We start from the raw sequence: 19,383 nt of genomic DNA, 5'->3' as shown, positions 1-19,383 counted from the left end.
CTTCTAACACGGGTCTGTGACTTTAAAATAAACCACCACAATTTGTGAAAATACTAATTCTGTGAATTCTATGATTCTGTAACAATTATGTATTATTTTTACTTTAATATAAACTATTTATTAATTTTAGTTATTATTAATGTTTGCTTAACCATTTATTTATTAGTAATTAATTACGTCTGGCCAGTCATCAGATTGCTTGGAGAGACTGTGTTAGTAAAGCTCTCTCATATTTTAAACTCTTTAGGGTGTGTGGGGGGAGTTTAAGGAAACATACACGTGAAAATATCTTTGTTTTATTAGGTGAACCAAACATGAGCTTCCTGTGATCATGACATGAATTGACAAAGTAATGTCATAACTTGAAATTTTATCTCTAAGGCTTCTTTCTATTTGTGTGTCCTTCTAATGCCTGGAAACTTTGTTCATCCCATGTTAATTTTCCATTGTTACAACCTGTAGCTGGGGGCAATGCTTCTAGCAAGACTGGTTTGCCCAAGCTTCAGCTGTGCCAATACTGAAGTTGCTTTCTACTCAAGTTATTTTTTGCATGAGAGACTGTGAGAGTCTTGGTAGAAAAAGCAAGAATATTCTGACTAAAGAGGACTTGTGAGACAATTTTAATCACTTCAAAATAACTTTATAATTTTAAACAAAATTCATAATGCACATGTAGATTGCCTTTTAAGTGAAGCAGTCTATTTTTGGTCTACACCTAAAAAGGTGAGCAATGTGATCTAGTCAGAGTCGCGTTAATTTTGTTTTGAACCCAAGCTGTTTCCTTCTTAAATGACATTGTGCTGGTGAAAAAGGCTGAGATCCATAAGTGTTTTGAAGTTAACTTTCTAAATGGCTTTGAAACTTTAATAGGTATTTCAGGTGTCAAAATATCTTTAAGTATTTAGAAATGCTTTTAAAATGGCATTGTAGTAAATGCAGGCTAGTATAACTCACTGAAGACCTATGTAACTGGAGACTTTCACGTGTAACCCTTTAGAAATTGTATTTTCCCCATATTTTAAATGACTTCAAAGATTAATTGGATTACACTTAATATTGTCTGGAAAAAAACATAAAGAATACTCTTTGTAGATATATAAGAAATCTTCTTTTAGAGATTAACAGTCTGCATCACTGCACTTTTTCATTTAAGAATCTGCTTTGTTCCCTCCTAGTAAATAATGAAAAACAATTGTGTTCGGTTGCTAATTCTAGGCTCTGTCAAGAAAAGTTTGGCGAGGGGCAGAACCTGCACTTTACTGAAGTTGATATCTGAAGTACTAAGGATCTTCAAAATGCTAGATGAAAAACGGTCATATTTCAGAACCTCTGCAGGGCCAGATCCTGTATGAGCAGATGAAAAACTTCTTTCCGTGTCTCTGGTCTCTCTCTGCTGTGCAGATAAATGAGAATACATGCATCTTGCTGAATCTATGGCATTATACTGGTATTAGATTAGAGGGGAAATTTGGCCTGCGTGTGCCAGTTTAGGGAAATATTTCAGATTTACAACCTTGAATAGTATTGTTTAGCTGTCGTCTTTTTTTCTTCCTTTGTTTTTCTGTAGTCGTGTTGCTATCATAGACCTTTCAGGTGTTTTGACGATCTTTAACTTGGATACACGGGTAGTAGACAGTACAGGACAGCAGGTGATAGGTGAGCAGCTGAAACTGGAACGCAAAGATGTCTGGGATATGAAATGGGCCAAAGATAATCCAGATTTGTTTGCAATGATGGAGAAAACAAGAATGTATGTTTTCAGAAACTTGGATCCAGAGGTAAATATTAATATACGTAAACTACTCATTTTACAAATTCGCTCATAAGTTAATGGCTTTATGTTGAACAGTATTATTCTTGTGTTTATTGTTCAATTAGACAAGTATTTATTACAATAAACTTGCTGTTGGAAATCTCAAAATCTTGTCAGCTCTAATGTGTCAGTGTTGTTTAGGAACAAATTAGTAAAATGAACTATCAGTCCTGGAAAAATAAAAATGCTGTCATATTTTTCTTAAATGTATGAGATGTTTTCAGGAGCATATATTTTGTATGCTTTGGAAAATATAGATGCAATTTTAGTAAAGATTTTTGTAAAACACGTTTCAGTTGAATCTAAATATTGGCAGGTGTTCCTTCATCTCCTTCTCATAATTCAGTTATAGAAAACATGAGGATTTTTAATTATGTCTGTGTATATGGAATTGTTAATAACGTTAAAGATTTTGGCATTTGTTTCCTGTTGGAAATGCAACTAAATCCTTGTTTGGAGAAGAAGAAATTCTCTTTATGTATACGTAAGACGTTTGTTTAGGGTTTGATCAGACAGAATGCAAGTTCATTCCTTTGTAACTTATTTAACTTTAAGGAACCTATACAAACTTCTGGATATATTTGCAACTTTGAAGACTTAGAAATCAAATCTGTTCTTCTGGATGAAATATTAAAGGTAAGAATAATTAATTTTATTTTGTAGGAAAAGTTGGTGTCTGTCTTAATGATTGGAACAGTAGATATCTATGTTGGGTGAAAATAAAGGTGACGTGGAATGAAATGATGTTTCTTTATCCATTCTGTTAGAATCCTGAACATCCTAACAAAGATTACATCATCAATTTTGAGATTCGGTCATTGCGAGACAGTCGAGCATTGATTGAAAAAGTTGGCATTGAGGAATCTTCCCAATTCATAGAAGACAATCCGCATCCCAGACTTTGGTAAAATCTCTTTATAAACCACCTGTGTTTAAATTTGTGTTCTTTTGTATTCTTTTCCTGTTCAGACAGATCTAGTGTTAAAGTATAAAACCTCAAATCAAAACCAGCCAAAGCAGTATAGACTTTAAACAGAACTGTTTAAGAAAAAGGGAAGGGGAAAAAAGGTAACCAGTGCTCAGCTACAACTGAAGGGCTGGTGTTCTAACCGAGAACGTCTCTGCGTTGGGCTGAATCACCTCCAAAGGAGTATCGCAGCGTTGAGGGAAGGCCCAAGAGAGCCTTGCAGTCCCCTGCTAGCCTGGCTCCCCACCCCTTTTGCAAATGGCGTGTTTGGGAAGTTTTTAAGCTGTGTGGTGTTACGATTTCCCAGAATGCAAAAAAGTGGGGGTTTCGTTCCTGAGCATTTGAGAATTCATGTTTTGGGAGATGCTGAGCAAGTGCTCAAGACTCCTCAGTAGCCATCTTAAAAAAGAACTTGGGGCCAGTGCTTTCCCAGGCTCCTAGTTCTTGAACCCCAAAAAGAGGGCTCTTGTTAAGTTGGAACTCCATGATTTTATGAATGTTGTAATTTGTCCCAAAGAGCATTCTTTCCTATCTAGTTGGGCTTTCATCTCCAGCATGTACTTTCTGAAAAACAGGATTTGATAGCTACATGTTGAAAGTTTCTGTAATAGTACTGTAATTTTATTAGTTTCAGTATGTAAGGTAAGAGTTACGTTTCGTGAGTCTTCATTTTTACTACTGTCTTGAACTAGCTGAAGTTTTTTTGAGGTTTGAAGTTGTTCATGCTTTTTGCTAGTACTGTTTAATATAAAATCACTAGTTTTGAAAGTCTGTCTCTCAGTAAAAGTTTTATATTGTAAAATCACAAAAGAATGTCAAATGCTGCTCACCTCGCTGCAAAATTGCCATGAACCTAATTTTCATTATGCAAGTAAACATACGATGTGTCATATTTATACAGAAGAGATGGATTAGAAGTGCTGGATACGTAGCAAATGTATTCTAGGTCAGAACGGGACAGTGCCCTTCCTGCTAGAACACAACAAACAGGATGATTCGTGTCACAGATCGATTAAACTTGCTATATTGTTTTTCTCTTTGTTTCACTGATGTCAGTGATGAGCACTTCAGCTGAAGTGGTACGAACATCAAATTTATTCAAAAATACTAAGCTGATACTGGCTTAGGTCACTGAGTACAACAATAATAATATTGGTTTTGTCAGTACCCTACTGCACTGACTTTGTTTCACAACTTCAGTCAGCTAGTCTAAATTTACCTAGCCTTATTTTTGCAGAAAATTCTAGAGTTCATTCAGGCACCTGATGGATGTAGGTTGGCCTGAAGGTAGAAATTCTCTATTTGCAGAACTCGCCACTGGGGCAGTACCAGTACAAGGTTTCCCAAACTGCCCTGCTCTCCCAGCCTGCTGTCCCAACCGGACAAGAACATCAGATGGATTGGAAGGATAACTTATTCTTTATGACCAATTTAGTTGGAGGCCTTCAGACTGAGGCTGCCATCAAGGCTGAAAGTAGAATGGAACTGCGTTGAGACCAGCAACACATTTCACATCAGACAACTATAATAGTCAAACCCTGCCCATTCCTCCCACGCCAGTGTCCATTTGAACAGCTGAAAAGAATATTAGCAACTACTTGAACGTCTTTCCTTAAGCAAGTACTGGATAGATCACAGAACATACTAGGGACAGTCGTACCACTGAATAACAATACAATTGCAGTAACTTGAATGATGTCTTCTTTAAATAATGACTAATTAAATGGATCCTCATTTAATTTACTTTATAGTTGCTTTTCCATCTATCATGTTTGTTTTTCACACAGGCGTCTCCTGGCTGAAGCTGCTCTTCAGAAGCTGGATCTCCAGACTGCTGAACAAGCTTTTGTACGTTGCAAAGATTATCAAGGTATTAAATTTGTGAAGCGTCTAGGCAACCTGCAGAGCGAGTCAATGAAGCAAGCAGAAGTGGCAGCCTATTTTAGCAGATTTGAAGAAGCTGAAAGAATGTATCTGGATATGGACAGAAGGTAATTGTATTTAGTCATCTCAGCATCAAATAAAGAAAAAAAAAAAGCCTGCTTTAATAAGGAATGGCTATTTTAGCACTGAAGACTCTTTACCAGTTTCTGGAAAGACAGAAAAGGCTCAGACGGAGAGAATTTTATTGTATCCACAGATAACCAATTCTATATGTAAATCAGCGCATTCAAAACTGTTCGCAAAACCTCAGCTGCTCTAGGTAGTGCTGTGTTTCGTAGATGTTTTCGCAAATATTTTGTCAGCGTTTCAACTGGGATTCCAAAAATACAAACAAACAATCTTAACTAATGTTTAATTTATGTACTGTTGCTCTCAGCTAGTAGCCAAGTACACATTCTTTCCAATTATGTATACAAACAACAGAGTTTTTAATGAACTGTAATCTTTGGAGAGACAGAAAGGACTCTGGATGAAATTGTGGACCAGTTATTGGAATTTTTGCTCAGGAATGAAAACAAACAAAACAAAATTACAGCATTACTGGGAAATATAAATTAACACTAAGTAATTAGCTAGAGCACTGTCTTTACTGAAAAAGGATAATGAGAAATAATTGGCAGCAGTTGTACGATGTAGCCTGTAGGTGGTGGTCAAACATGGAGAAGCATGAATCACTTACGCGTATGTGAAATTTTTAAGCTTTGGTTAATGGGAGCCATGAAAAAAAGTAGGGAATGATGGGAGGAAAAAAATATTTCTTCTTTCATTCTGTAAGAACGAGAAACCTTCCTCTTCCCCAGTAAGGAGGAGGTGGGCAGGACAGGAGCTGGGGAGAGATGCGTGTTAGAGCCTGGTAATAGAAAACTTTCTTGCACATAATTAATTTGCCTATGGAAGTATGCTGGATTGCAGAGGTGGACTGCCTCACAGGCACTTGAGTCGCACTGCAACACTGATTTTTAGAGATAGCACGTTCCTTTCCACATGGCTGAAGAGAAATTTGGCCATTATAGGATTGCAGAAGTCAAAGACTTACCTTTTTTTTACTGGTCTCTTCAGCAGTAGAGCATCTTATTCCCCAGCTACAAGAATATGGGAATTCTGTATTGACCTTATGTGTTTCCTCACCACTAGAAAAATCTTGATAAGGACCTACCATAAATCAGGCATTTTCAAACACAATTTTGAATTTTTTAGATAGATGCTCTTATTTAGCTGTATGCGCTGACTTGGTATCGCCTTCCTTAACTCACTTGTAAGTTTAGGGCATCTTTAAAAGAAGTGTATATATCCCTCCCCTTTATTTTCTATGCACCTGCAGAAAATAATTCTTTATTACTTCGTACAGAAGTAATTATACGGTGGGAAAAACGTGCCAGATAGACACACGGTAGGTCACAGGAATGCATGAATAATAAAAAGGAAAGACTGCTTCTGAGTCCTTTCTCCTTTATCCAAAGTCATTTTGAATCAGAAAGAGAAGTCTCTGAAATCCATTTTATTACATCTCGGCTTTTGCGTCTGTTATTCATATTCCTCACTCCTTGGCCTTTCCCCTCATCTCTCTTCTGCTTTTAGCCTTTTGCAGCTGCTGCCATCTATTGTAGCAGTCAGCAGTGTAAGATAAAGAATGTTATACAGAGTAAGAGGAAACCTGAAGGAGACACAGTCCAACTCTCTCACCAGCTGCTTAATTAACTCCTCACACAGGAGTATGGCTAATAGGGAAGTGCGTACGTGTGATGTAACCTGTGAGCTCTCTGAGTATTTGCTTTTCTGGAATACTGTTCAAATTGTAAACAAGCCATCCAGGATCACTGTGATCCCTGCGTTGTAGGTTATGAAAATACTTTTGGATGCTTTTCTCAAGATTTTTGATAGCAATTTTATTGTCTTTGACTTTTTCCTGCTATTTTCTGTTTATATTAGGGATCTTGCCATTGGACTACGGATAAAACTGGGAGATTGGTTTCGGGTATTGCAGCTATTGAAAACTGGCTCAGGTGATTCAGATGATGCCCTTCTTGAACAAGCCCACAATGCTATTGGAGATTATTTTGCAGACCGTCAGAAATGGTATGTTCTGTAGAGGACCAAGTAAGAAGGAAATTAGAAGGGAAATGATAAAACTGATGACAAGACTTAATTTATGAGTAGGGACAGACATCAGGAAAGTCAGGACGCAATACATGAAATAATTTTGGAATGATGAGATTTAGCTCGGACCTTTACGGTTCCATCGCTGCACAAATCTTTAAACAGAGACTGTTTATCAACTAAAGAGCGAAGGTGATAAACATCTCAGTTTTGTCAGAAGTCTGTTTGCTTCAAAGAGGGGGGGGGCAGGGGGAGAAATAGCTATACGGTTGTATTAGGCTGGATATAGAAAGTATTAAAGGAAAAAAAAAAGGTAGGAGAGAATTACTAAACATCAGTGAATTTCAAAACTAACCACAAACTTTCTATAATACTTAAACCAACAAATTTTTGAAAAGGTCCACAGTTCTCTCTGATCTGGATCTCTCTCCAGCTATTGTCCAAACTGGACACCCAAGGAAGATTTTAATAACAGTGCACGCATGTAGTAGTATTTCTTCAGAACACATTTTGCAGTCAGGTACTTAACGAGCCAGTGGTGATGTCTTCATAGTTAATAACTTGCAGAGAAATTTTCTTCCATGAACTTCTGTTGTTGCCTTCTAAGCCCATGTAAACTTTTAGCATCCAGAACATTCTCTCTCTTCCACAGCTTCGCTATGTATTGCAATTACCCACACTGTATTATCGCAAAGAGCTTGGGTCCCAAGGCAGTTGAAAACTTGTGGTTAGATTTTGAAAGTTGGTATTTAGATGCTTTAGGTAACTTTGGAGAATGGTCTTGGAGATCTTAGTGCTTGTGTTTTAAAATATGTGGGTGCAATAGTAAAGCCCTTTTCTGAAAGTTTAGTTGCAAGTTGTTGTCCATCATCAGACGTGATCTGTGCAGATGTGGGAATACAGTTTTAAGATTCCTTGACTTCCTAACCTTATGCTAGTCAGAGAATCAATCTTGCTGCTACTTAAGTATAATGATCTCTGAAAATGAAAACTTCTAGTGCATTTTAGAAAAACAGTAAAATTCAAGCTACAAAAGATCTCCAAGCAAAGTTACTTATTTAAAATAATGTACATTTAAATTTACAAATGCAAAAGACTTACACAATGAAAAGCTTCACTTGTGTTTATATATCAGAAGCCACCACTTTTTTTTTTTTTTTTTCTTGCTAGGTTAAATGCTGTACAGTATTATGTGCAAGGACGAAACCAGGAACGTTTAGCTGAATGTTACTACATGCTAGAGGACTACCAAGGACTGGAGAATCTCGCTAACTCCCTTCCAGAGAATAATAAATTGCTCCCTGTAAGGAAAAAGGACTTTTATTTTTCATTGTCTTATGCTCAGTTATTTATTTAAAATTTCCCATCTTGTGAGGGTTAAGAAAGAAAGGGAGAAAGAATGCAATGTATGACCTACTCACAAAAATATAATGGTCTTTCTTTGGTATTGATCTCCAATATTACTGTTGTTTTCATACTCCATCGTTCTTCCTTTCCTTTATTGTCCAGGTTCCCCAGAAAGACCTGATTCATCATTCATCTGATTCATGATGATTATTCATCATGCTTTATGGCCACGTGGCTAAGCCATAATTCACTGCTTCCCTCCCCAAATCGTGGCATTTCTCTCTAAAATAGCTCTGCTTCACTGCGAAGTCACTCCTCAGGGCTGGACATTTTGTTTAGTTTTCATTTTGTTGTCTAGTCTACACTGGGGTGTTTCTTGCCCCAAATTCTTCCTTGTTGCTATCCCTGGTTTAACTCCTTACATGGGAAGGGAATGGTAATGTACGATGAAAACTGAAGATACTCTGCTGAAAAGAGGGAAAGTAGATGGCATAGCCTGAAATGACTTACCAAGTAATAGCTAATTTAAAACTATGAGATGATTAATCCAAAATGCTTGAAAAAATGCAAAACATGCTCGTTTAATGCCATTTTCCATTGTTTGAACAAAGCAAGACATAGCACTTTTTTTTTTTTTTAACCTCTTTCTAGTAGTGAAGTTTTGTGAAATACTCTAAATAGTAAGACCATAGTTCTGGTATGATTTCATTTGAAAGAAAAATTTTTAAATAGGTTTTTTTTTAAATTTAGAAGCAGTGTGTGAAAGTAGCACGCTGTTCTAAAGATTTACAACAGTGCATGTTGTCTTCAGTGAATCCGTGAAGCAAACAACCTCTTTCCCCCAATTTCTTGGAATTAAACAAGAATGTAATAGGATTGCAATTGCTACGCAACACCCTAAAAATCTCGAAGTGCATTTAACATGATGCTGATGCTTTTTGCAGGATATAGCTTATATGTTTGTAAGAGTGGGGATGTGTGAACAAGCTGTATCAGCCTTTCTGAAATGCAATCGACCAAAGGATGCGGTAGATACCTGTGTACATCTCAACCAGGTAAAACAGCAGTAGATAATCTGCTTTACCGATACCAATTTAACAGTGAGATTTCTATCCTAATGCCCAGTTAAATACAAGTCCTTGTTAAGCGTCTGATGATTCGCCATGACTTCTGGAAAATTCATACTTCAGCGCTTAAGGCGGTTATCTGAAATTAGGATTAGACAATTGAAGGGACAAAGCTATGTGCAGCAGTGCTACTTCTGCATGTGTCTGGTAGGCGTGCTCAGCATACAGACATTTGTGGCCTTCGTAGAGCCAGGCCGTGCTGCCTCCTGACAGAATGGGAGGAAGACTGGAGAGCTTCTGGCTTCCCGTTTTCCACATCCCCCTCCTTCCTTGTACAGATGCAAATGTGTTTGTGGCTGCATTAGGATTTTTCAGAACTGATCTGAAAAATGATCTGTATGTTTACAGCTAGAGCCGCTCCCCAGCGTGACCTGTGCAAACGTTTGTGTCAACACAAGTAAGACAGACACTGAGGATGGCTATGAGGAACTTGATGTATGGGAATGGCAGGACTGGCTAGTGCTGTCTCTCTGCTGTGAACAATTTCCCAATTTATGGAGCTGAAGGGCCCTTAGGTATGAGATTCAGCTACATTTCTCAGTACTGCCAAACTTTTGATTTGGGACAAACACAGTAGCTGAACTGTTGAAGATCATGAAAATTCACCGACAAAATGAGGCGTATAGAAAGATAAGTAAAGCGTTTGTGCCTTAAGCTTCTGGGCTGAAGTCCTCTTTTAGACATGGTTTTGAGAGTCTGGGTTTTAGAAATATCAGAAGTGTTGAAATCCACATGTCCAGCTATGAGCAGCAATGAAATGATTTTGCAAAGCTTTTACCAAAGCAGAAGCAACTGCTTTGTATGTGGTTTTGGACAGAGGTCCAGCATTTGTTTCACAGACCTCCAGTATCACATGATTGGCAATGATGTTAGCATTTGTATTCTCTTGCTTTTAATTTTATAGTAGCCTGGTTCTAAATGGTGCTGAAGTATTGCATGCAAATGTTGCAGACTATTCATGAATAACCAGCTTGTTCTGAGAATGTATTTGAAAAAATGAGGTTGATGATTGTCTGCTTTCATTTCTAGTGGAATAAAGCTGTGGAGCTGGCTAAAAATCACAATATGAAAGAGATTGGATCTTTGTTAGCCAGATATGCAAGTCATTTACTGGAAAAGAATAAAATCCTTGATGCTATAGAACTCTATCGCAAAGCCAATTATTTCTTTGAAGCTGCTAAGCTCATGTTCAAGGTATTGCAGGTTTTATTTTTATGTCAAATAACTGGGTTTTTGGACTAGCTCTTATTAATTCCATGCTACTTTTATTTTCTCTATCTTCTAACATTCTGGTGTTAACAATGTCCAGGCAATTAGCAGATGTCATTATAGAGGATACTGCAAAGACTAATCCATCTCCTAAGTTCAGGTATCTCTGTCTGAGATAGTTACCCTGGGCGTCCCCTGTAGCCAGCAGAGAGGAGACTTTCAGGACACAAGCCATCAGATTTATTTTGAGACGTTTACTCCCGAATGAGATGAACTGCACCTCAAAAAAGGTCCTGTTGCCCCACATGGCCTGGTAAAGGAGTATAGCAGGACCTGCCTGGGTGCAATGTCCACATTATTTCATATGTTGTATGGATGAGTTTTATCTCCTTTGTTTTTAAAAATAGCACAGTCATTAACTAGAAGTTAAATTTTGGTATTTCTTCAATCAGTACCTTCAAGTAGAAACTGCTGTGGTATGCTTTTAAGATAAAGATGTTGCTTCGACTTGGTTTGGCTGCAGAGATTTCTGTACATAGCTTATAAAGTCTGTAAGAGTGACACGTAATTTTTACAGCAAATATTTATAGTAATATATATGTTATTTTCAAAAGCCATTCTTCTTTTCTGGGAAAACCACCAGACCTTGATGAAAGCTATGTATTTCTTAAACTTCGATGTTTAAAAATTGCTATTTTTTAGTTTATTTTTATATTAAGTCAATAGACTTCTATATGGTTACACTGATTTATCCTTCCCGAGAATCTGGCTTTATATACTTGTTAGCCAAATAAATATAGAATAATGTGCATTCTTCGCTTTGACATTTTCGTTTATAGTTCTGTTTGCAGTCTAAATTATTACATTCAAATGCAGAATCATTTTGGCATGATTTCCTAGCTTTGTACAAGCATGCAATTGTCCAAAAGAATAAAGCAACTCTTTTAATATATTTTTTTTTGTTTTAAATCTACATTAAATTACTTGGGTTTGTTTTTTAAGATTGCAGATGAGGAGGCAAAGAAAAGGACAAAGCCCTTGCGAGTTAAGAAGCTTTATGTATTATCAGCCTTACTTATAGAACAGTGCCATGAACAAATACAAAATGCACAAAGGGGAAAAGTTAAAGGAAAAGATTCAGAGGTAGAGTGATTTGTTTGTTTTCTTTCTGAATTGTGGTATGTGCTACCTGGTCAGAATAAATAAAGCTATTTTCATGTGAGGCTATTATGTTTTTTAATAACGCTTTTTCCTGCTAAGAGCAAAGCTTTCCTTAAAGCAAGTCTTCCAGGAAAACGTATTATTTAAAGTATTATTTTAAAACATCTAAATCACATGTGTTAATAGATATTTTGCTTCCTAAGTTTAATATATTTTTCTTAATGTTTTCACTATAACAATGAAAATCATACTAAGAAACTCCAGATTTCTTTTTTTCCTGCGAGACACTCATTTTTCTGTCATTTAGGAGTAAGTATCAATCCCAAAGAGAGATCTGTGATTAGATTAAGTTATGTTGGCTGTAATTTAGCAGGGCAATGGCTCCAGATATGGGGGAAGCAAATGGAAGGCTTTTTTTTTTTTTTTTCAGCTGACACTTTCATCTTCATACACACAAATGAAATGGTTCAAACAAAGTTTTAAGAGATCTGGTGTTGAAATGCAATATTAATCCAAACTACGACCCAGTTTGCAGATGTGCACAGAATATATTGGTACACATGTACATGATATTTATCTTTGGAAATCTGCACCACATGTTCTGCCTGTGCACTGTATAAAATATCTAACAATGTTCATTTTAGGTCCACGTATTTATATTTTCCCTAGTTAACACAGGCAGTGGCATAATCACCAAGTACAGAAAAGTTCTTTTCATACATCCCCATTTCCTGCTGTATCTGTTTTGTATAAAAATTGCTTGTGATACTGCTTTGTTTTCAGACTGCTTCAGCTTTGGCTGGTTTGCTAGAAGAAGATGTTCTTTCTTCGACTAATCGCTTTGCAGACAATGCTTGGCGAGGAGCCGAGGCTTACCATTTTTTCATACTTGCACAAAGACAGCTCTATAAAGGTTCTGTAGATGCAGCACTTAAAACAGGTAGGACTTTATTTTTAACGCTGTAAAGAAACTTTTCTAATTTTCTAGACCTGCACAGCACATTGTTTTATTTATAGTTGGCACACTTTTCTATTCTTGCTAGATCCATGGAATTTAAAACAAAACACATAATGAATTGAGTATAGCTACAGTCAAGATACCTGGAAAGTATTTTCTGAGAGACAATGCAAATCTAACTTATCAAACATTACTTGGTGAAATTGGACAATCTGTAGATGTGCTGTTGACTGTTTTGTTTCTTTCTTTAAATTTTAAGGCATGCCTGAATTTGTATCAGACCTCCCTGTAGAGCTTCATAAAAATACGTGGGAGTTAGAGAAGCAAATAGTGCCCTATACTTTGTCCAAGTAATGAAGGTCCATTTCAAATACTTCCAACATGTTTAAAAAAAAGTGTCTCAAAAAGACACTTTAATTTCCCAGTTAAATTCCCTTATTTTTATTTATTTTTAAAAAGCGTTGAACCACATATCCTTCACAATCATGTCAATGAAAAGACATTGATTCATTGCGTCCAATTTTGTAAGATTAAATACTGTCTACTAGTAGTAAATACTTCATACAGATGCTTGCATTTCTCAGAAGACACGTAATAATTTCCTTGGGTTTTTTGTTTTTTTATTTCTTAGCTCTTCATTTGCGAGATTATGAAGACATTATCCCTGCAGTTGAAATCTATTCCCTTTTGGCACTCTGTGCATGTGCAAATAGAGCATTTGATATTTGTTCAAAAGCCTTCGCTAAACTAGAATCCTTGGAAACTCTTAGGCCAGAGCAGAGGCAACAGTATGAAGAGCTCGCTCTAGAGATATTCACGAGACATTGTCCGAAGTATAACAAAAAATCTGATCTGGATGATGTTCTCGAGAGGTGGGTTTGTATTTATGTGATACTGTAATAATACTAGCAATTTTTTTCTGCTATTGTATGTATTTTGAGTTTTGGCAGGTTTTGTGGGACCAAGTTAATTAGGTGCTTTGCTGCTTAAACCAAGCATTTGGCAAGAACAAGGCAGGTGCCGTCCAGTTTGCAGAAAGGGTAATACAACACTGTTCTGTTAGGGAGAATAGACACTGACTGTATCTGAGGAACGGGGCATAAAGATGTCACTTCATCTTAATTTGAAATGCATGTGGACAAAGCACAGGAGGTTTAGGACCTTCGATAAGGTGTCCCGTGCCATTAAAGTAATAATGTTACTGTTGGCATCACCATTGTGGTGTGATGCAAATGTCAACTAGTGAATGTTTAACCATTATTAACCAGTAAGTGTCCAGTGTTTTGTGAATTACCTAAATCTACGTGGTGTGAGAAGATGAGCGTGTCAGGTGAAAGTATTAGAATGTGGAGGGCACGCTCAAAGGGCAAGTCCTTGGAGCAGCAGTACCCACAGTGGTGTCTTTGACATGTTTCCTGCAAACAGCATGGAATTTACAAGCATGGAAACTCATTGTGAATCAATTTTTTTTTTTAATTAATAGGATTTTAACTTGTTTGATTTTACTTTGCAGATGTATTGAATCTCACTAGTGGCTTTCATGTTGACTCTTCAGAGGCGTAAATGTAATAGTAGTGCAGGTGTCGTAATGGGACCTTACCTTTGTATGGCCTTCACTCCTCCTTTTCACTTAATCTTTTGGATCTGGTGGTGCTGATTTGTCGACCGTCTGGTTCTAGGGGTGTGCATTCTCTTGTGTGAAGATTTACATACTTGGCTATGTCAACAGTGAAGTAATACATGACTTAATAACTTCTAATCAAGAAGTGTTGCATATCGGAAGAAAGAAGCTGTATTTTACAGATGAGCATCTCAAGTTTTGGAACTAGCTGTAGGCACACAATTAAATATTTATGCTGTTTTGCAAATTTCTACAAAACAAGTCTGTTGCTATTTTAAAACAATGTTTTTATTCTTTCAGCGTTATTTACTTTTTTTTTTTTTTTAAACAGTGGAGATGGGAAACTTCCTGTGTGTGTTGCAACAGGAGAGCCTATCCTGGAGTATCGATTCTGGATGTGCAGCGTATGTAAGCACTGCATGAAAGCCAAAGAAGCAAACAATTATAACTTCTGTCCTCTGTGCCACAGTACAACGTAGCAGAGGATAAAGGACTGCTTATCCTCGTATCTGTTATGTCTCCTAAAAATACTCTCTAAAATGTTACCAATGTACTACATTTTAAAATACAACTTAGGTACTGTATTGTAACAGATAGTGCCACTATTAGAGAAACATTTAAAGAAAACAAACCCACACCCCCAAGAGAAACCTTTACCAGTTCCATCTATGTGAAGAAACAACTGTGTAACTGACTCAATTTTTTTTTTGTTACATTTTTAATAAAGTGTTAAGGTAAAAGTATTATTTCCTAACTGTAAATTGAGCTTAGTTTCAACACCATGCGCATTGAATGTAGGTTCATCTTAATACCTTTTACTCTGAGCAAGCTCCATATTTTTTTTTTTTTTTTTTTTTGGTAATTCCATAGGAAATTTTTGGGTCTTCTCAAAATTCACAATTGTTGGAAGGAAGTAGTTCCTGAATTGAAATAATGCCACGGTAGCTGTGCTAATATTATTGTAGATGTTTTTTCTACTACTGTTTTTCCAGAGGGATGGTACCAGCTTAGGCTGACACCTCTGTGCTGTTTCCTTTTGCCGCCTGTATTTAGACCCACCCTGGCAATAAAGGGCTCGCCAGCATTTAGCCATCGGTGCCGTTACTCTGTGGCTGGGCCCATGAGCTTTGGTGACATCTTCAGCTGGTTAAGGAGAAACCTCCATGAACCTTCAACCTGGCATCTGCCAATGAGCTACTTTCCTTAAGCAGCTCAAAGAGAGCAGCTGCTGAGCGCCCTCTCCAGAGCTGAACCCTCACCCTTGTTACGCACCGAGGTTTGAGGACGCTGTTTCCCCTCGCCCTTGTGTTTTCCGGACGTGAGCCCAGAGCTCTCCTGGGGCGCGGCTGGCGCTGGGCAGCCGCCACCACGCGTGACGCGGGGGCTGTGCCCTCCTTTCCGCGAGGAGAGCGCGAGGCCTCCCTGCGCTGTCTCTCAGGGCAAGGAACGCCTCTCGCCCGACCGAGGCCGCGTAAGAATAAACACCGGTTTGTAGGGAAAATATTAAATACCCGCCCCTGCTCGTTGAGCTGCTTTTTCCTTTGTAGAAATGTGTGGTAGAGTGCTGTCACAGTGATGTAATTTCCGGGCTGTGGCCGTGACGTCATTTCCAGGCTGTACCAGTGATGTCACTCTAGACTATGCCAGTGATATCACTCCGGGCGAGGCCCGTGACGTCATTCCGCGCGTCACCAGCAGGCCCCGCGGTGGCGGGGGGAGGGGGCGGAGCACTGTGTTCGTCCCCTTCATGTGCCCGTGACGTAACGGCGCGCCAGGCCCGCGCCGACGTCACTGCCGGCGGCGCCGCCATGTCGGGGGAGGCGGCGGAGCTGCTGTCGGCGGCGCAGGCGCATCTGTCGGCGCGGCGGCTGTCGGCGGCGGAGGAGCTCTACAGCCGCTTCATCGACCGCGGCCCCGCCGCCGGGTACGTGCCGGGGCTGGGGCGGGGGAGCGGCTAACGGCCCTAACGGCCGCTCTCCCTCTAATGGCCGCTCTCCCTCTCTCTTCCCCCGCCCAGCACCGGCCGCGACCTCGCCACGGCCCTCAACAACCGGGGACAGATCAAGTACTTTCGGGTGGAGTTCGCCGCCGCCATGGAGGACTACACGGCCGCCATCCAGTGCCAGCCCGGCTTCGAGGTGCCCTACTACAACCGGGGCCTGGTGCTCTACCGGCTGGGTACGGGCCGGGCCGCGGGGCCCCCGCCGCGCCGTCGGTCATGCCAGAGCCGCCTGGCCCGCGGCCCTTCCCCCGGGTGAGCCGGGGCAGGGCGAGCCGGGGCAGGGCGACCCGGGCCTGTGGGCCGAGCGGCGGGCCTTGACCCTCCCACCGGCCCCGGTACGGCTGCTCGCCTGCCCTCTCAGCGCGGCCGCAGGGCAGGGAGCGCTCCCGGGGCTGACCCACAGCCCAGAGCGCTGGTTTATCCCAGGATTCACCCGGAGCCGCAGAGTAATTCCCACCGATTTACCGATGGAGGCACCTGCCTGTCTCCGGCAGGAAAAGGCGTCACACACACAATAGGCAGAAATAAGTGGTCGAGATGGAAAGAGCGTTTTCTCAAGCGATCACAGGACATTACAGATATGAGTCTGCCCTGTGTATGCTTTCAGAGATCCCTATTTGCGGATGTGCTGCAGTCTCATTTGAAATGATACTATTCAGGGAAAAATAGGGGGGGAGTTGCAGTTTCGGTCTAGGAAAAATTTGCAACAGTCAATTCCAAATATTGCTGTTAAACCAAAGGTAAAGCATCTCTTAAGCAGGTGCAGCCATAGTGAGAGCAGCCTCCTGCACTGGGCTGTCAGTCATCCAGTTTGCTTCCCGGGTTTTGAATATGCCATAAGAAGATGACATCCCTGTTCCTTTTTGTTGTAGCTTGGCCATTGCAAAGCCAATGCAAAGTCCCCAGAAGGGACGAGAGAGAGCGCTAGGAGAACGGAGCTGGACCAAAGGCATCAGCTGGGAAGCAGTCTGTTCTCCAGTCTGTGTTCCAGGTTTAAGGCAGCCTGGCTGTTAGTTGCCCAAGCGTGGGCCTTTTGACTCCCTCCCTTGGAATAAGCTGGCTGAATTGAGCTTTAAGCCCATTTAAGTTTCAAAAATAGGCACTCGGGTTCTTGCTCTGAAGATCTTTGACTCCCACTTGGTACCCTAGAGAATCCAAATGTAGTGGGTCCTGTAAGTGCAGCTGCTAGTGAAAATGTTAGGAGTCATTCGTCACTTGTGGTTTTGTAAGTTTGAGCAGTTACAGAAAGATAATTCTTCTTTTTTTTTTTTTTTTTTTTTTTTGGGACAGGATGCTTTGATGAGGCCATGAAAGATTTCAGGAAGGTACTAGAGTTAAACCCCCAGTTTGAAGACGCTGCATTGAGTCTAAAACAGGCTATTCTTGATAAAGAAGAAAAACAAAAGCGGGGTTATTGAAATTGCAGCTAGTGGTGTGAAAATGTTTTGCTAAGCATTTGTGTGATTTTTGTCATTGATGGATGAAGCACAAGATCATTTACATCTGTTATGACCTACGGAAGAAACCTCATTCTTGAGTAAATAAGTTAAAAATGGATTATGATGCAAAAGAAACTATTTTTTGGATGTTGTTAGTGTTGAGGAAAAGAACAATGTTAGATTATGTGAGATACTTATACAGATTTTGTACAGAAGTACTTCATAAAGGGGTTGGAAGCTCAGTAACAACTAATGAAGTCTAGTCGTTTTATTAAAACTGTCTTTGTACTCTTCCATAGATTGTTTTAAACAGTCTTTCGTGGGGAAGAAAAAGCAAACTGTATAAACCATTTAAATACTTAAGATTGGAGCATGTGAGAAGTACAGTGATTTAGCAGTGATAGTGTTTGTCCACATTTGTAAATTGTATTTAAGCTAAAAGTGCAATTGTTAATTATAAGGTGCTGTACTTCAGATGCTATGGTAACTGATTTTTCACTTCAGAGTGTTTCTGTATTAAGAAACGCTTAATGCAACCGGTAAGATATTTTTAGGTAACGCCATTTGTACCTTGCAGGAGGAACATGGTATAAGAATTCGATCCTTCGTACATTCATTCACTCCTGGAGGTAGTTTTACATTACATAAACAGGTAGGAACAGAGCATACTTACATTTTGTAATTCCACTGTAAAAGTATTGGACAGATGAATAATTGTGTGAATAAAAATGAACACGTACTTTTTTTTATCTCATGATTGTCTATAAAGAGCTTATGGTAGAGAATGTAGTTGGGCTGTTCGCAGTAGGACTCATGACTTTCTCCTTTTGTTGAAAAAGGTCGATTGCTTGAAAAATACGCTGTGAAATCTGATGGAGCTGGCTGGGAGTACCCAGGCAGCTTCACTTCTCAGGTGATGGGAGGGACCGTTGCTGAATCATCAATAAGAAAAACCCTTACATGTTCATAGTTGTACAAGTTCTAATGAAAGAAATAGTCTTTGCCTTTATTTTTTTTTAAATAAATTATGCTAATGACAGTTCTGCTGCTTATGGTGAGTTTCTCCCTGGATGATCCTGGAGCCTGCACAAGTACAGAGCTTGCTTTAGGGTAAGTCACGAGAGCGGACTTGGGCCTCTCAACAGCTTCCCTAGCCGCATTCTGAGATCAGAAATTCTACAACAGCTGCAATGAGCAAATTTGGAGCAGGGGGCTGAGGCAGGGCTGCATTTACCTCTCTTGCTTCATGACCCTTGACAGCAGCAATTTTGAAGTTACATAAATTTGATGTATGATAGCAAAATGTAACCATTTACAGTTCGGAAAGCAGGCTGTGTTTGTTGGGGTGGTGGTTTTTTTTTTTTTCCCCCAAAGTTTAATTTTGGACTTTTTTGGATATATTAAGCATGTGCGTTGCTTCCATTTTTATATCTTAGTGCTCTGTTTCCAAAACAACATTTAAGTATATTTTTAAGGACTCAGCACTTTTCATGTCACCTCAGTCTCAAAAATTGAGAAATTTTACCAGCTCTTAATTGATGGTGGGAAGGTGAACTAGAACTAAGCCTGTTCCTGATTTAGCATGCCGAGGAAATTAGAGTATGAACAGTTGAATATAGAATCATAGAATGGTTAGAATTGGAAGGGACCTTAAAGATCATCTAGTTCCAACCCCCCTGCCATGGGCAGGGACACCTC

At 39.4% G+C, this 19,383-nt stretch overlaps 2 protein-coding genes across 7 annotated transcripts in view; both read left to right on the top strand.

The window, feature by feature from the left end:
* The window catches only part of WDR35 (WD repeat domain 35), a 43,047-nt gene extending 27,712 nt beyond the window's left edge, over positions 1-15,335 (top strand). For 2 of the 3 annotated variants that reach the window (XM_074581918.1, XM_074581919.1), the window contains 12 exons: positions 1,568-1,778; positions 2,369-2,449; positions 2,581-2,717; positions 4,568-4,771; positions 6,654-6,800; positions 7,992-8,124; positions 9,113-9,223; positions 10,325-10,489; positions 11,507-11,647; positions 12,449-12,605; positions 13,255-13,495; positions 14,576-15,335. In XM_074581918.1, coding sequence (XP_074438019.1) covers positions 1,568-1,778; positions 2,369-2,449; positions 2,581-2,717; positions 4,568-4,771; positions 6,654-6,800; positions 7,992-8,124; positions 9,113-9,223; positions 10,325-10,489; positions 11,507-11,647; positions 12,449-12,605; positions 13,255-13,495; positions 14,576-14,723 — 1,876 coding nt within the window. In that variant the 3' untranslated portion in view covers positions 14,724-15,335. Of the gene's footprint in view, positions 1-1,567; positions 1,779-2,368; positions 2,450-2,580; positions 2,718-4,567; positions 4,772-6,653; positions 6,801-7,991; positions 8,125-9,112; positions 9,224-9,643; positions 9,811-10,324; positions 10,490-11,506; positions 11,648-12,448; positions 12,606-13,254; positions 13,496-14,575 lie in introns of those variants that run through there. The other variant, XM_074581920.1, reaches the window with a different exon arrangement.
* A 549-nt stretch (positions 15,336-15,884) lies between these two features.
* TTC32 (tetratricopeptide repeat domain 32) lies at positions 15,885-18,724 on the top strand. 4 transcript variants are annotated; one of them, XM_074581917.1, is made up of 5 exons: positions 16,009-16,168; positions 16,262-16,422; positions 17,537-17,571; positions 18,263-18,337; positions 18,525-18,724. In XM_074581917.1, exons 1-5 carry the CDS (start codon positions 16,053-16,055, stop codon positions 18,549-18,551), a joined length of 414 nt encoding a protein of 137 aa, XP_074438018.1. In that variant the 5' UTR covers positions 16,009-16,052; the 3' UTR covers positions 18,552-18,724. The 4 variants fall into 4 exon arrangements, 3 of the variants coding, with proteins under 3 accessions (XP_074438016.1, XP_074438018.1, XP_074438017.1); XR_012586350.1 differs by having other exon boundaries at positions 15,885-16,168; positions 17,537-18,337; XM_074581916.1 differs by having other exon boundaries at positions 18,263-18,724.
* Positions 18,725-19,383: the final 659 nt, after the last annotated feature.

The sequence above is a fragment of the Larus michahellis genome, chromosome 3 (genome assembly GCF_964199755.1).
Source record: "Larus michahellis chromosome 3, bLarMic1.1, whole genome shotgun sequence".
Lineage (NCBI taxonomy): Eukaryota > Metazoa > Chordata > Aves > Charadriiformes > Laridae > Larus > Larus michahellis.
This window is presented reverse-complemented; position numbering and strand designations above follow the sequence as displayed.